At 37.1% G+C, this 16,286-nt stretch overlaps 1 protein-coding gene across 1 annotated transcript in view; it reads left to right on the top strand.

Annotated features, from left to right (window-relative positions):
• bmpr2a (bone morphogenetic protein receptor, type II a (serine/threonine kinase)) overlaps nt 1–15,972 on the top strand; it is a 50,749-nt gene extending 34,777 nt beyond the window's left edge. The window contains exons 8-13 of the mRNA XM_056459643.1: nt 1,285–1,445; nt 1,546–1,693; nt 3,415–3,551; nt 3,737–3,906; nt 6,365–7,536; nt 11,949–15,972. Coding sequence (XP_056315618.1) covers nt 1,285–1,445; nt 1,546–1,693; nt 3,415–3,551; nt 3,737–3,906; nt 6,365–7,536; nt 11,949–12,220 — 2,060 coding nt within the window. The 3' untranslated portion in view covers nt 12,221–15,972. The remainder of the gene's footprint in view (nt 1–1,284; nt 1,446–1,545; nt 1,694–3,414; nt 3,552–3,736; nt 3,907–6,364; nt 7,537–11,948) is intronic.
• The last annotated feature ends 314 nt before the right edge of the window (nt 15,973–16,286 follow it).

The following is a 16,286-nucleotide window of genomic DNA, read 5'->3' as shown; positions in this document are numbered from 1 at the left end:
TTAGCACATAGGTAGCATAAATGAACATGGTTTTAGCATGGTTAACATATAGCTTGCATACATGAACATGTTTCTAGCATGGTTAGCACATAGCTAGCATAAATCAACATGTTTCTAGCATAGTTAGCACAAAGCTAGTATAAATTAATGTTTTTAACATGTTTAGCATATAGTTTGCATAAATTAACATGTTTCTAACATGTTTTAACATGAATCAGCATAGTTTTGTTTCGAATGATGCACAATACAGTATAAACTTATATGCAGTTATTGTGTCACAGATCTGTGTATAAGTATTTGGTTTGGGATGTACCACGATTTAACACTGTGCTTGCATTACTGAGCATAATGATAAAGCAGAAAGGTAGGAATGGGACATAATTGTCATGGTATTTTATAGCACTAAAACATTTTAGTTTAGATTTTATGTATGAACACCAAAATGCATGATTGTTCTTTGCACAAAAAGTACAGCAGAGAGAGAGAGAGACTAAAGGAAGAGAGAAAGCGATGCTATGTCTTATATGCAGTCATCCTGATACTGTTGAAGTCAGAATTATTAGCCCTCCTTTGAATTTTTTTTCTTTTTGGCAAATATTTAATATTTGCCAAATGATGTTCAACAAGGAAATTTTCAGTTTGTCTGATAATATTTTTTCTTCTGTAGAAAGTCTTATTTGTTTTATTTCAGCTAGAATAAAAGCAGTTTTTAATTTTTTAAAAAACATTTTAAGGTAGAAATTATAAGCCTCTTTAAGCTATATATTTTTTTTCAATAGTCTACAGGACAAACCATTTTTATACAACAACTTGCTTAATTACCCTAACCTGCCTAGTTAACCTAATTAACCTAGTTAAGCCTTTAAATGTCAGTTTAAGCTGTATAGAAGTGTCTTAAAAAATATCTAGTAAAATATCATTTACTGTCATCATGGCAAAGATAAAATAAATCTTAGTTAAACAGAAATTGGGGAAAAAATGATCAGGGGGGCTAATAATTCTGACTTCAAATGTATATACTGAAAAATAAGTTTCAACAGCAAGGAAATAAGGAAATAGGCAAGTTGCTCAAAGCTGTGCATTACAGTGATTTTCCAAGATTAATGTAGTTTAAGCTCTTGTGCAGTGGTAAAATCCCTCCTACATGCAGTTATTTCAACAAAAGTTGTTTCTAGTGCTCTCTAGTGGCCATTTTGATATTGTTGTTCACTTGTCTGTTATTTAGCCTCCTTTTCTAATCTTTCACCCCACTCCTCCTGTTTCCTCTCTTCTTCTCATTGTTAGACGTGTATAAACCGGCCGTGTCCCACCGGGATCTGAACAGCAGGAATGTGCTGGTTAAGACGGACGGCTCGTGTGTGATTAGTGATTTTGGACTGTCCATGATTCTGACGGAAAAGAGACCGCCCGGTCATGGAGAAGAGGACAACAGTGCCATCAGTGAGGTCAGCAAATAGCAATTTCAGACCAGTCCAGTATGATCCTACACCAGTGATTTTGGGCAATAATACCTTGGGCTAATCATACCTCTGTTTCACGCAATAGGTAGGTACAGTGCGGTACATGGCTCCAGAAGTGCTGGAAGGAGCAGTGAATCTGAGGGATTGTGAGTCTGCGCTGAAACAAGTGGATGTTTATGCACTGGGTCTGGTTTACTGGGAGACCTTTATGCGCTGTGCAGATCTTTTCCCAGGTAATGCATACAGTACATCATGTCCACATGTGCAGATCAAGCCATGTCACAGGAGCAGTTTGATCAACATTTATTTTAGATAACCTTCATTTAACCAAACATATCATTAAGAGCTGGATTGTATTTTCAATAACATCCTGGATGAAGAATTAATATATCCTGAGAGACATACAAACACTGCACTCTTCCTACTCTTTCCACTGAGTGGTACGGTACGCTTTTATGGCCGTTTACACTATCAAAGGGTACCAAAAGGCAAACCGTACCGTAACACTTTTTGCACGACAAAAGGATACCAAAAAGGCGGAGCTAGATGCGCAGCTGAACGCTATTGGTTTACAGAGATACGTCACTCGCTTGTGGACAAGCCAGGAGAATAAAAACAAAGGAAGCACCATTTTTAAAAACAAAGCTGAGACATTACACCGTTATAATATATACATAGAATAACAAGCCATCGTTGACCTGAGCTCAAACAAACCTTGTTGTCGTCTTGATGAACAGCCACAAAGCCAAGAAGAACAAAATCTGCTATGTCCTGGAATGGGTTTTACGAGCCCATCTAAAAGTGTGAGCGGTTTCACTTTCTCCAGAGAGCTCGCGATCGCACGTCTATATTTGAAATAACGAACTTCTGTTCGTTATTTCAGGCTTGTGTTTCCACTGCCAAAAGGGTACCAATGGTGGCATGGTGTATGACAGAAAGTTTCAGATGACGTCATTCTCAGTCTAATAATGTGAAGTAAAGCTGTACTGGTCATTCACATATCATATGAGAAGCACTTCTTACAAAACAAGTTTTTTATACTTGTGTATAAATGTTCATTACTAACCTTTCTATGAACATGATTTGATTACAACTGCAGATCAATGATATAGCCTACTGTAACGTCTGCAATTATATTAAATAAATAAATAAATGCAACATATATGAACACATACAGCCCCTTACAGTTTACGATATGTTACAAATTACAGAAAAACTATCTGATCTTCACCAGCACATGTAACCTCTGTTAGAGACTAATTCCATCATCGAGTTCATAATAGTCCAAAAGGCGAAGATAATAGTTAAACATGCCAGTTTGTTCATGGTTTAGGTTGCTGAAAGAGTCATTTGCTCCTTTGTTTTTTCTGGCTTCACTCTCGTGTTTGTCCATTTCTGAAAGAATTGGATGTCAGAAGCACTTCAATAATCACAAGCATGTTATTATCATCAGCTCAAGAAGTTTGTTATTTTAAATATAGAGGTGCGGCGAGCAATCACAAGCTCTCTGGAGAAAGTAAAACCGCTCGTGCTTTTATGGGTCGACCATGAATCGGTATTATATGCATATAGTATTACGGTGTAATGTCTCAGCTGTGTATTTAAAAATGGCGCTTCCTTTGTTTTCTTTCTCCTGTCTTGTTCACGCGCTAGTGACGCTTCTCTCTAAACCAATAGCGTTCAGCTGCATGTCTAGCTCTGCCTTTTGGTACCCTTTTGTTGTGCTAGGTACATTTTGGAAAGGGTCCCCGAAAAGTGGTATGCTACGGTTCGCTTTTTGGTACCCTTTGACAGTGAAAACTGCCATAAACGCATACCGACCCATACCGTATCGTACCACTCAGTGGAAACAGGCCATAATATTTATTTTCCCCATCCAAAGATTTATTGTCTTGTTTTTTACATTGCTTGTGACTGTGCTATTTAAAACTAAATAAAAATCTTCTCCCACCAGGTGAAACAGTGCCAGCGTTTCAGTTGGCATTTCAGGCAGAGGTAGGCAATCATCCTACCATAGAGGACATGCAGGCTCTTGTGTCCAGAGAAAAAGAAAGACCCAAATTCCCAGAGGCCTGGAAAGAGAATAGCCTGGTGAGAAATGAGGATGTGAACACACACACACACACACACACTCACACACACACACACACACACACACACACACACACACACACACACACACACACATACACACACAAAAAGAGCTTATCAACACTCCACAGGCTAAAATAGATTTGTTAATGTTGACGTATGTATGCATGTCTATTTTTGTGCAGACGGTGCATTCTCTGAAGGAGACGATGGAAGACTGCTGGGATCAGGACGCTGAAGCCAGACTGACAGCTCAGTGTGCGGAGGAGAGACTCTCCGAACTGCTCCTCATCTGGGACAGAGAAAAATCAGCCAGTCCTGCTCTTAACCACAGCACTGCACTGTATAACCACAGGTAATCAATAGCCAATAGTTACCATAATCAATATCAGTAATTCAGCTTCAAGTTTATTTGTATAGCGCTTTTTACAATAATTATTGTTTCAAAGCAGCTTTACAAAAGGTGCACATTATTGCATTACAATCAAATTCTGAGAAGTTAAGGTTAATAGTTACCATCACTTTATTAGTTACTAATAACTAAGGCCAGATGGAATCTGCCGACATTTTTTGCTATTTCTGCGCAGAATTTTGTGGAAATCTGCGGATTTATGCGGAATGATTTTGGGAGTATAATAACTAAAACCTTAATATATGAAATAAAAAGTAATACATTTTTAACTTGTATTTAATGTTTACAATGCAAATTCAATTAGATCCACTTTATTTGGTAAACAAATCAAGTCTCATATAATATATCTACTAAAAGACAGAAAATATTACTTTACAAATTAAATTGTAAATAAATTCTATAAATATTTTCATATTAGTCAATAATATTACTAAAAATTAATTTAAAAACTGAATAAATGTAAATTTACCCACATTTACACAAGTAAATAAACAGAATCAATGATGGGCTAAAAATCTGCAGAATTCTTCACGCGCGATTCTGTGTGGGCCTACTAATAACTTTAACTAATCACTGAACAGCCAATATATAACCACAGCTGATCAATAATTAATAATGACTGACCACCGACTATACAATTGCAGGTTATCCATAATTAGTAACCACTGATCACTCACTGTGCAACCACAAAAATAGATATCATTTTACAATCACAGGTAATCAATAAATGTTGATTATTGATCAGTCATGGTACAATGAAATGCAATCAATAAGTAGTAATCACTCTACAACAACAGGTAATCAATGTGTAATGATTGATTACTAGACAAAACTTTATAATGGGAGATAACAAACAAGTAAAGTATATTTAAGAAACTAATTTCGAGAGGAGCACGCGCTTATGATTGATAGCAGCTGACCCTCGTTTGCTAACGCATGGTCCACCAATCAGACGATTCCTAAATCACTATAAATAACCAAAGCATCTTACCTTAGCCATCTTTGTCTTGAAGCATCCCCCCTTCCACCCCTACTCCTCCCCTTTCCTTATCAGGGCAGCACGGAGGTCCAATGATTAGCATCGATGCCTCACAGCAAGAACGTCACTGGCTGGCCAGGTCGGCGTTTCTATGCAGAGTTTGCATGTTCTCCCCATGTTTGCGTGGGTTTTCCCCGGGAACTCCAGTTTCTTCCCACAGACCAAAACATGTAACATAAATAAATTGACAAATGAAATTGTCATTATAGGCAAGCAGTAAATTCAGCATACGATCTCTATAGCCAATTCATAATCAAGCAGGGGAGTTCTCGAGACCTACCTGAGCAGACTCCCCTCTCGCCCTGCAACGGCAGGGAGCCCCGGGCTAGAGGATCTCACGACCTCAGGGCTCTCTCCCGGAACAGCATGCCAAACACGCTTTATAATCGATCATCGGCAAGGCCGAACTCTTGAACTGGTAGTTCATTCTTTTTACAAGCACAAGTAATCTATAACCAGTAATCAGTGATCACTCAGACTATATGCAGAAGTTAACCAATAACCAATAATTACTGTATAACAACAGGTACTTACCAATCAATACTAACTGACAACTTGTGGATAAACACAAGTAATCAGTAACCCATAATAAATGTACAACCACAGGTTATTGACAACCAATAGTCACTGATCAATCATAGTCTGATAACAGGTAATTAATTAAAGGTGCAGTATGTAAGTTTGACACCTAGTGGTTGATCTAGGTATTGCACTCCTGGTTCAAAACACATTTTCACTTAGCTTCTTCTCTGATGGCTCCATGCAAGCGCAGGTTGCCAGATTGATGACATCAACAGGAGCGTGCCTGACTATCAAGCCTGAAAGCTGATTTAAGGCTGTTTTAAACTGTTTTCTAACTTAAAGCAATGGCACGCCATAGAAGAAATATTTTCCATATTGCTTTTGTCTAATACCTGAAATTTATATTTTAGAAACGGCTTCTATTTTTTGCAGCTGTTATGGTATATTATGGTATTTTATTCAAAAGTCAAAAACTTAAAGTACATACAGCACACACACACACACACACACACACACACACACACACACACACACACACACACACATATATATATATATATATATATATATATATATATATATATATATATATATATATATATATATATATATATATATATATATATATATTTACTTAAGAAGATTATGATATTACTCAGAGTTTTTTGTTGTTTTCTTTTGACAACATATGTGATCTTTTCCATTGACAAGTTTGCTACCATTTCTTTCATCCATTTTTCAATTCTTAGTTCAGTGATAATAAAATCCATCTGTTTTCATTTTAAGTCTATATACATCTTTATCTCATTTGATTTAACCAATGTAAAATAACATTTGTAGGAATTTCTCTTCTGGAAGGCAGACACCTAAAGTGGGTTCTTTCCTCGAACACTCGTCTACAAACACCGAAGACCACGAAGGTGCTGATAAACCGCTTCACAATGACACCTCAGTGGAGCAAACCCCAGCAGGAGGATCTAATCCAGCAGAGAAGAACAGGAACTGCATCAACTATGAGTGGCAGCAGGCCCAATCACGACAGTCTGGCACAGAAAGCTCCTCCGCTACTCCTGTCTCAGAGTCCTGCAATGCCACGCATCCTCCACCAGTGGCCACCAATCTCTGTGCTCAGCTGACACGAGAAGACCTGGAGATACCAAAACTCGACCCAAGCGAAGTCCAGAGGAATATGAGAGAGAGCTCGGACGAGAGCCTGATGGAACATTCGCAGAAACAGTTCTGCTCTCCTGAAACGTCAGCCTCGCATGGCCCATTTTACCCTCTCATGAAGATGGTTTCTGAGGTTTCGGGGTCACAAGGATCCAGTCGGCATGCGGACACCCCTATAACCATTTTACCTAAGCAGCAGAACGTCCCTAAGAGACCCAGTAGCCTCAGTCTGCATTCGAAAACTGGGAAAACATCCACCTCGACCTCTTCGTCGCTGCGGATGAAGTTCGGAAAGCTTGGAAAGTCAAATCTGAAGAAGGTTGAGATGGGCGTGGCTAAAAGCAGTGTGGTGAATGCGACACATGAAGCCAGGCCAATTACAGTTGCCAACAACGACGTGGCGGCAGCAATGAATAAATATGCAACTGAAACAGCAGCCGAGTCAGCAGGAAGTTCAGCCAATGAGGACTTGACCTTCGGCCTCTTGAACACCAGTCCCGATGAGCAGGAGCCTCTGCTGAGAAGAGAGGCACATCCTGACAATGCAAACAACAACAACAGCAATAACAACAATGGTGAGGGAGATGGTGATGGAGAGACAGAGGGTGGAGGAGAGGGTGGAGAGAACAATGAGAGTGTCGGTCCAACAGGGGATGCTCCGTCTTCTTCTACAGTGGAGCCGGTTGTGCTGCCTGGCCCGTGTCCTGCCTCAACCACAATTCCTCCACAGGCCCAAAGCCAGGTGCAGTCACACGGAGAGGCTCTGCTCAGACAGAACCGTGTGCGAAGACCAGAGAGACCAAACTCTCTGGATCTGTCCATCACAACACTGCCGTTACTAGGTGAGGTTCTGATTTTCAGTAAATTTTACCATTTTAAATGCAATTTTCTTTTTTTTTGTTTTGTGAAACTCTGTAATTTCAGGTTCTGATTAAGCAGTGATTGAGGTGATTTTCTCGCATCTAGTTGGTTTAGGATATGTAAATGATAATAATAAGCAGTGAATGCAAGAATAAACGTTTTAATTAAATAAAAAACAAAATAAAATAAAGGGTAATAAAGATAAATGTCGCAAAAAACACTGTATACTTCATAAGCGATGCTATTTATACTTCATTTTAACTATTTACCTTTATATACTGTTGAAGACTAAAACATTAACCCTCCTGTGATATTTAAATTCTTTTTCAAATATTTACCAAGTGTGACGTTCATTCCGATGTGGCAACCCCTGATTATTTAAGGGACTTTTCCAAAAGGAAAATTAATAAATGAATGATATTTCATAAGTGCGGAAAGAAACACATTTTTCAACATAATAGTTTTAATAACTATAGCTTTAATCTTGGCCATAATCACAGTACATTATATTTTACTTGTTAGTTTGCAAAATACTAGTATTCAAGTGCTATTTAATTTGGTTAACTAAGAAAATTTGGTTAATTAGCCAAGTCATTGTATAACAATGGTTTGTTCTTGCCAATTGAAAAAATAAATAAATAAATTAATTAATAAATAAATAAATATATATATATATATATATATATATATATATATATATATATATATATATATATATATATATATATATATATATATATATATATATCCAGTTGGAGTCAGAATTATTAAACCCCTTTGAATTTTTTTTCTTTTTTAAATATTTCCCAGATGATGTTTAACAGAGCAAGGAAATTTTCACAGCATGTCTGACAATATTTTTTATTCTGGAGAAAGTCTTATTTGTTTTATTTCGGCTAGAATAAAAGCAGTTTTAATTTTTTAAGAAACATTTTAAGGTCAAAATTATTAGCCCCTTTAAGCATTTTTTTTCAACGGTCTACAGAACAAACCACCATTATACAATAACTTGCCTAGTTACCCTAACCTGCCTAGTTAACCTAATTAACCTAGTAAAGCATTTAAATGCCACTTTAAGCTGTATAGAAGTGTCTAAAATATCTAGTCAAATATTATTTACTGTCATCATGGCAAAGATAAAAGAAATCATTTATTAGAGATGAGTTATTAAAACTATTATGTGTAGAAATGTGTTGGAATAAATCTTCTCTCCTTTAAACAGAAATTGAGGAAAAAACTAAACAGGGGGGCTAATAATTCTGACTTTAACAGTATACTGTATATATATATATATATATATATATATATATATATATATATATATATATATATATATATATATATATATATATATATATTTAAGGGGGCAAAAAATATTGACCTTTTTAAAAGTTTTTTATTCTTGCTTATAATAAAATACAAAGACTCCATACAAAGAACGTTTTATACAAATATTAGTACTTATTATATCATCATCATATGAAATTCATTATTCATTAAATTTTTTAATCGATTAAAGCGTTAAAAAGACATAAATAACACACTTTTTTATATTAAATATAGTACAATTCAGTGTTCATTGAATATTAAAACATTCCTATTATTCATTACAATGCATTATAAGTAAAATAAATCAGGCTCAGGCCAGATTGCAATATCACTAGGGATGCACCGATCCCGATACTTGGATCGGATATCGGATTGGCATATCGGCATATTTTTGCTGGATCGGGTATCGGCCAACTGGTACCGATCCAAATCCGATCTTGCTATATTCCGTGTCTTTTATAAGCCATCAAAAGCCATGAAGGTAGCCTGTTATAAGGCACTAGAAAGTTGTCATGTAGGCCAATTGTTCTGAAGCCATTCTATAGTTCAATGTGAAGTACAGATGAATATTCAATTCAGCGCTTCCAGCAGATGCGCCTGTCAATCATTCTCCATTTATTCACAATTCTGCACAATGACATGAAAAACTTTCTCCAAGACTATGTGTTTCTGTTAGTTTAATTATTCAGTGGAGAAATGCATTTAGTTTTGCATTAAATGGGTTCATTTTGACTTGCAACAAGGAGTTCATTGCTGTTTCTAAATCATGTGGTGCTGTGTCTGTTAGATCAGCAGATCGCATTCGCAACACTGGAGTAGAGGGTTATTACCTGCTATTCACACACAAAGTAGACCTACCTGAAACTTGAAATTAGAAAAGGCTCAATAATAAATTGGACTGATCCTCAACGCACTTATTTCTTCCCTTTGTGCTGCTCAGTTTTAAAAGTGTCCACAGATACCGGAGGGCTGTGCGCTGTGTCTCAGTGATGCATCAAGCATGCCATTCACGCACCAGCTGAGCAGACGTGACGTGCGCCGATCCGTAAAATTGTTCTGTAGGCTAATGTTAAAAGTTTCTGTTCTCTCATCCTTCCGAATGAGTCTCGCTCATTGTGGTCTAAGTAGTTGATTAAATTAATAAAATTAAAACTTATGGGCACAATATGGATAGTCATTAACAGAAGCGAGGGTCAATAGAGGTAGCCTATTACAGATTTCAAAGAAAAATCGTAACTAAAAAAATGAAACATAAGCTGGACCTCAACAAATCAATTAGGTAAGGAATGCTCAAATAATGTAACCTAGTTTAGAGCAAGCATCATGTTTGCACAGTTTCGGGATCAGATCTGTATCTGTCGATACTCAGAATTTTGGTATCGGGATCGGATCTGTTCCAAAAAAAAAATGGTATTAGCGTGCATCCCTAAATATCACAACTAAAGTCTAGTTTCAGGTAACATTAAAACCAAAAATAGAAAAAGAGAGGCAGCATGCAATATAAACACATACTGTACAGTACACCACATATACTATTGTGTAGTAATGCCATTAATGAGTCCAAGCTGTCGAGGCATTCCCTTCACTGCCTTCTCTTAAAAAATAATGTATTTTATCATGGTAAAATAAAAATATGGTTCACCATAAATGTCTTGTTTAATATAGAACATGTTGAAGACTAGCGAACAGGCTGTCCATTCATTAAATGACAAGTTATTTTCTCACAAAAGCTGTTCATTCAGAATAACAAGTCCTCTCCTCCACTGACATCCATTGAGGCCTCTGGTCTCCTTTGCCACCTACTGGCAGACTGGAAACATTAGCATGAGTTGTTATGTCTTTTTGGCTAATGATCATCTTTTTTAAACGCTCTCACAGCCAGTTTTGGCAGAGTGCTAGTGTTTTCAGCTGCGCAGAAATGCTTCTGAGGACACCCATCTTTTTAATATGTTATAGAGCACAATTTGTTAAGGATAATTTGTTATAGAGTGTCACAATCACCAGTGATCTAGTCCATACAGAACGCTGAGGAACTACAAATCTGCCACCAAAAGAACTACAAATCCTGTCATGCACCCACTCACACCTGTTCTACCTGTAGTATTACGAATTTTTGATGTTAGCCACCTGTACAGATCTCTTGCCAGGTTATGACTACTTTTTTGGATTGCCCTTTTTGATTCTGTTTGCTCCTGTGATCGACCCTTGCCTCCCTGACCATTATCTGTCTAAATAATGACTCTGCATTTGGATCCTCACCTCCATTGTCAGCATCCGTATGTTACAGAAAACTCGAGTCTTACTCCGCTAACATCAAAAATCAACAAAGCAAAGAATCAAAACACAGCAAGGCAAGGAGAAACGCTTCGTAATGCAACAGGTAAAACAGGTGTGAGTGTGTGGTGCAATACAGTATTTGTAGTTCTTTTCGTGGCAGATTTGTAGTTCTCCAGCAATCTGTATGGACTAGATCGCTGGTGATTGTGACGTAGAGTTTGTTTATGCTCATATCCAGAAATTTCTACACTTTCTACTTCAAGACCTTTTCTGCTTCGTTCAAACTACTTATTTAAAATGAGTTGAATCAACACAATTCTTAAGTTTTTTTTTGGACAAATTAATTGTTTTATGTTCAATCCACTTAAATTTGTAAAAACAATTAAGTGAAGGGATTGTGTGGAAGCCAGCATTTCTTACAGTGTATCTTAATGACATCACATAATTAAAAGTGGCAGCTGATGGTCAGGAAGCAATGTTTATACTGATATGCACGTTCTTCACAACACACACACAAAAGATGAGTTTAAATGACACAGTCTGGCAATGTGGCTATCATAACAGTCCAAAATATTGTGTAGACTGTCCATGATGGCATGTTACACTTTGCAAAGGCATTTTTGCCAGAGCGTCATAGCTAAAACATGATTATAATGACTTTTTGTTTGTAAAACCACTTTGTTTCTGAGCAACTGACACATAATTTCTTTCTGCTCATATTTCATGAATGAGGCCCATTGTTTTAGACGTAGAAACATGATCATGTAACTTCTTGGTTCGCCCACAGGGGGCAAGTCTGCCGGCGATGGGACAGAGGGGTCAGGAGATAAAATCAAGAAGCGGGTAAAGACGCCTTACGCTCTGAAGAAGTGGCGTCCTGCCAGCTGGGTTATCACCACTGACACACTGGATGCGGAGGTCAACAACAACAGTCGTCACGGAGGCCTTGGGCAGAATCAAAATCAGGCTGGTACCAGCAGACCTAAATCAGCTTCAGCTGTGTATCTAGGCAGTCGAGGAGGATCTCGCTTCTCAGATCCTAATGACTGTGACTTTTGAACTTAAAAAAACAGGCTAAATCCATGTTAACTCTGTAAAAAGGTCAAAAGCTGTGGAGTCAGATGTGGATCGAACCATATACATGTCTTAAACTCAACCCCAATCATAAGCACAGTAAGACAATTATTGACTTTATATTGTAAAGAGCTATGCAGCCCTCTTCTTGTTCGTTTTTGTGTTAATCAAGCCACTTTTTGTTGCACTTTTTTTGCTAGAACTTCTCAATCAAATCATTTTGACCATTCGAAATGGTCATTTATTCTTTTTAAACCCAACATATACCGACTCATTCACATTCCCAAGGTTATGCAAAATATCCTGAAAATATCAGGGAATTTTAAAAGTCTAATTATTGAAACGTAACAAAACTATAACCTTATAATGATATAGTAAAGTTTCCAAACCATTGTGGATACAGACCCTCGTCTACATTTCTGGAGAGCGCAAAATACATCCCAGAAGGTACGTTTTTTTGTAGTTTTTGTAAATCCATTAGAGGCATCTGTGTGCGCTTTTTCAGATCTCAAATTTCTCTTGCAACTGCCATTCTTACCTGCTCTTCTCACGTAAATCCACCAGAGGCCGCTGTCGATTGACTTGACCGACTAATCCCCCCACCTTCCTCCTTCCCTAAACCCAACCGATTGTGTTTACAAAAGCACCGATTGGCCCGCACATCACCTTTCCTAAACCCAACTGACAGTGTTTTCAAAACCAATCCAGAAAAAGAAAAGCAGCCGCCTGATTCGTTATTCAATTGTTTATTTTATTTTTTGCTTTTGTTTTACCTGCTTTCTGGAACCGTTCTTCGTCGTACTCGAACCCAGTCGTCACGGTCAACTCCGCTCCTTCTAAGTCCGTCGGCATACACGGCAAGCCACTGGGCAAACTGGTAACAACGGAAAAGCCGTCTACACTGAGGAAAATGGTCAGTTGGTAAGTGCAAAAAGGGCGTCATACAGCCCCGTGGCGTTTGTTTTAAAGATGAAATGCAGCCATATGTACTTCTGGCTACATAATTCACGCTTTCCAGAAATGTATACAGGGGTATGTATTCACAATGAGCGGTGTTGGAAGTTTCTATAGTCAGTGTTGATTTCTTTGTGTTATTTTAATAGCTGAACTATTTCATTGCTCTTTGTGAGTGTAAGCTCTATAAAATGATGTAAAAAGATCAAAAACCTCAGTATAAGATTATAGGGCTACTCATTAATGTTTTTTTAAATACTTTGAATGGTGTCAAAGCTTTCCATTTTTCTCAAATGTGGACCTAAAAAATATGTTTACACTCTCTAAGGCGCTGTTTACGTCTGGTATTAAGATGTGTTTTGGTCAACGGGATCACAACAGACAAACACATTCCCATTTACACCTGATGCTTTAATCTACTGTCCACTTTTTCATTTTTGGGTGACTGTATGCATGGTCAATTTCTGATCTAATGTACAATAAGCAAGCACAATTTACATATGAACTCTACAAATGATTACATTTACCCTCTGATACCAAGAATACTACAGTACGCCTAATTGCTGTGCATTTGTGCTTTTTGCATTTTTTCAGCATCAAACCAAACTTTTTTTCAGATAGTCAGGCCAGCAACAACAGATCTTTAGTGGCTGGTTGAGCGTATTTGACCAGATGAGTGTGTATGATACAAAAGCTGTCAGACTGAATGTGTTTTTAGGATGCATCTTGATACCAGTTGTAAAAGCGGTCTGATACTTTCCCATATACTGCTCTTAGAGATTTATTAGACAGCATTTCTGTAGTTCCTGTGTGACTGTACTCACAGTTCGCAAGTGCTGTTATATATCCAACAGTGTTGGGGAAAGGTACTTTAGAAAGTAATGCATTACAATATTGATTTACACTTTGAATGTTATCACTCGATTGAATGGGCATTATCGGTGGTTATCAGCTGATAGATATGGGACAGTAGGGGCCTTCTGCACCTACTGGTAGGCTCAGAAGGCTGTTATCATTCATCCACATGGTTAATCAGCTATACTAATAAAGAAGACTCCAGATCCAGATCTGTTTTTAGATTACTGTGATGGTTGGGTTTAGGGTTGGGGTAGGGGTAGATGTTAATAAAATACAAATAATGGGAAATTTAATAAATAATATAAATAAATCTTACGGTTAATCAGCTATACTAACAGAGAAGACTCCAGATCTGTTTTTACATTACTGTGACGGTTGAGTTTAAGGTTGGAGTTAGGCATGGGCCGGTATAAGTTTCTGACGGTGTGATAACTTTGGATAAAAATATCACGGTTTCACAGTATCATGGTATTGTGTATTACTACTCCAAAATAAGTACTTTTTAAATGTCTGAAACAATTACTTTCCTCCCATTTAAAACAACATATTTCACTTTAGGAAACATTAAACATTTATGATATTTTTGAACAGTAAACATGTCAGGCTAAATAATAAAAATAAATCATTGACTTCTGGTGTCTTCATAAGTTTCAAAAGCACTGATTTCATTACAACACATAAAAAAACCTTACAAATATCTTAGGAAGGGTATAAAAGAATTTTTTTTTTCAGTTTATAAACCTTGACTTTTCCAAACTGTGGTAAACCTTGAAAAGGTTATTGTCCCATGTCTATTTGGGGTAGGGGTAGATGTTAATGAAATACAATTAAAGGGAAATTTAATAAAAAAATATAAATAAATCTTTAATCTTTTTATTTTTAATCAGCTATACTAATAGAGAAGACTCCAATTTCTTTCATAATAGTCTTTAAATGGTCCTAAAAAGTTTTAAATTTGACTTGAGGAAACCTGTAGAAACCCTGGTAATGCATTACCCCCAACACTGCTATCCAACACCTCTTTTTTCCATGAACGAGGTCCTAAAGAAGCCAACAGACAACAAAAAGCAATTCAACACAATTCACTGTGGTGCCACTATCACGTATCTTTCAGCATCAGACACGCAAGACTGCAACAAGACAATATTTAGAAACGGTGTGACTGTAGGGAACTGCTGATATGATCCAACCAGTCACGCCTCTCGCTTTCTGGACAAGCTTTACTCAGAGATGCACAAAGCTGCGTAAAAACTGGCTTTTCTGGATTCTGTTAGAATGTCTAACGAAATTTTGGACCTACTATTTGTGTATTTTTTTGCTATGTGTGTGTGAGTCCACTTGTTCCATGTGTTTGTGTCTCGTCTAGTCGCGTGAAAGGTTTTTGTGCTGCATGTTTCTATCTATTCCTGTGCAACTTCAAACCTGTTGTGGTCACTTAATGAACAAGGTGTCAACCAAGGGCAAAGGTTAATCCGCTAGAAACCTGAGAACCGTCGAAGCACACAAGAGCAGCATTCTACGCTATGCACAAAAACATGAAGCAGCTTGGGTCTGAAATCAAACACTTAACTGCTCTGGCATGTCAGTGATAATAAATCGGACACTGTCATTATAGAGTCCTGTGTTATCCTCCTCTTAACTGACTGTTGCATGTCTTAAATGCATCTTAAAGAGCACAAAATACCTTCAGCTAAGACCCTAGTGTGTTTCTGGACATGTATGTGTGTGTTGGTGCATGTATGTGTGAATGAGTGTTTGCGTTCTGTTATTCTCCTGTTAACACAATCGTTGTAATCATAGTGTCGTGATCATTTTATTACCCTCGCTGAGACATTTTTGAAAAATTGTGATTTGTATAAGAAAGGTGCAAACTGTAAAAGTGTATTGTTATTTGCAGATTTAAATTAAATGATGCTTTGCATTTGCATTGTCTCCGTTTATTTTCTGTAGTGTTTTTTTTTTGACCATTTAGAATTGCAATACGAGGTCATCACCACTAGTCGGCGCACTTAAACATGTTATGATAACCTTAACGTGTCATATGTTTTATTCTAGCAAATACTGGTTTGTTGTGCTACACTACATTAACATTTAAGCGTGTAAACTTAACTAATTATAGAGGTTTACATGTTTGCAATGCTTGGTGCAGCTTTAATAAAGCCTGTATTATGACATTCATATGTTATGTACACATTAAAAATAAATAATTGAAATAAGGAGTACATCTTTACTGACTGTT

The sequence above is a fragment of the Danio aesculapii genome, chromosome 6 (assembly GCF_903798145.1).
Source record: "Danio aesculapii chromosome 6, fDanAes4.1, whole genome shotgun sequence".
NCBI lineage: Eukaryota > Metazoa > Chordata > Actinopteri > Cypriniformes > Danionidae > Danio > Danio aesculapii.
Note: the sequence above shows the minus strand (reverse complement) of the source record. Positions and strands in the feature narration are given on the sequence as shown.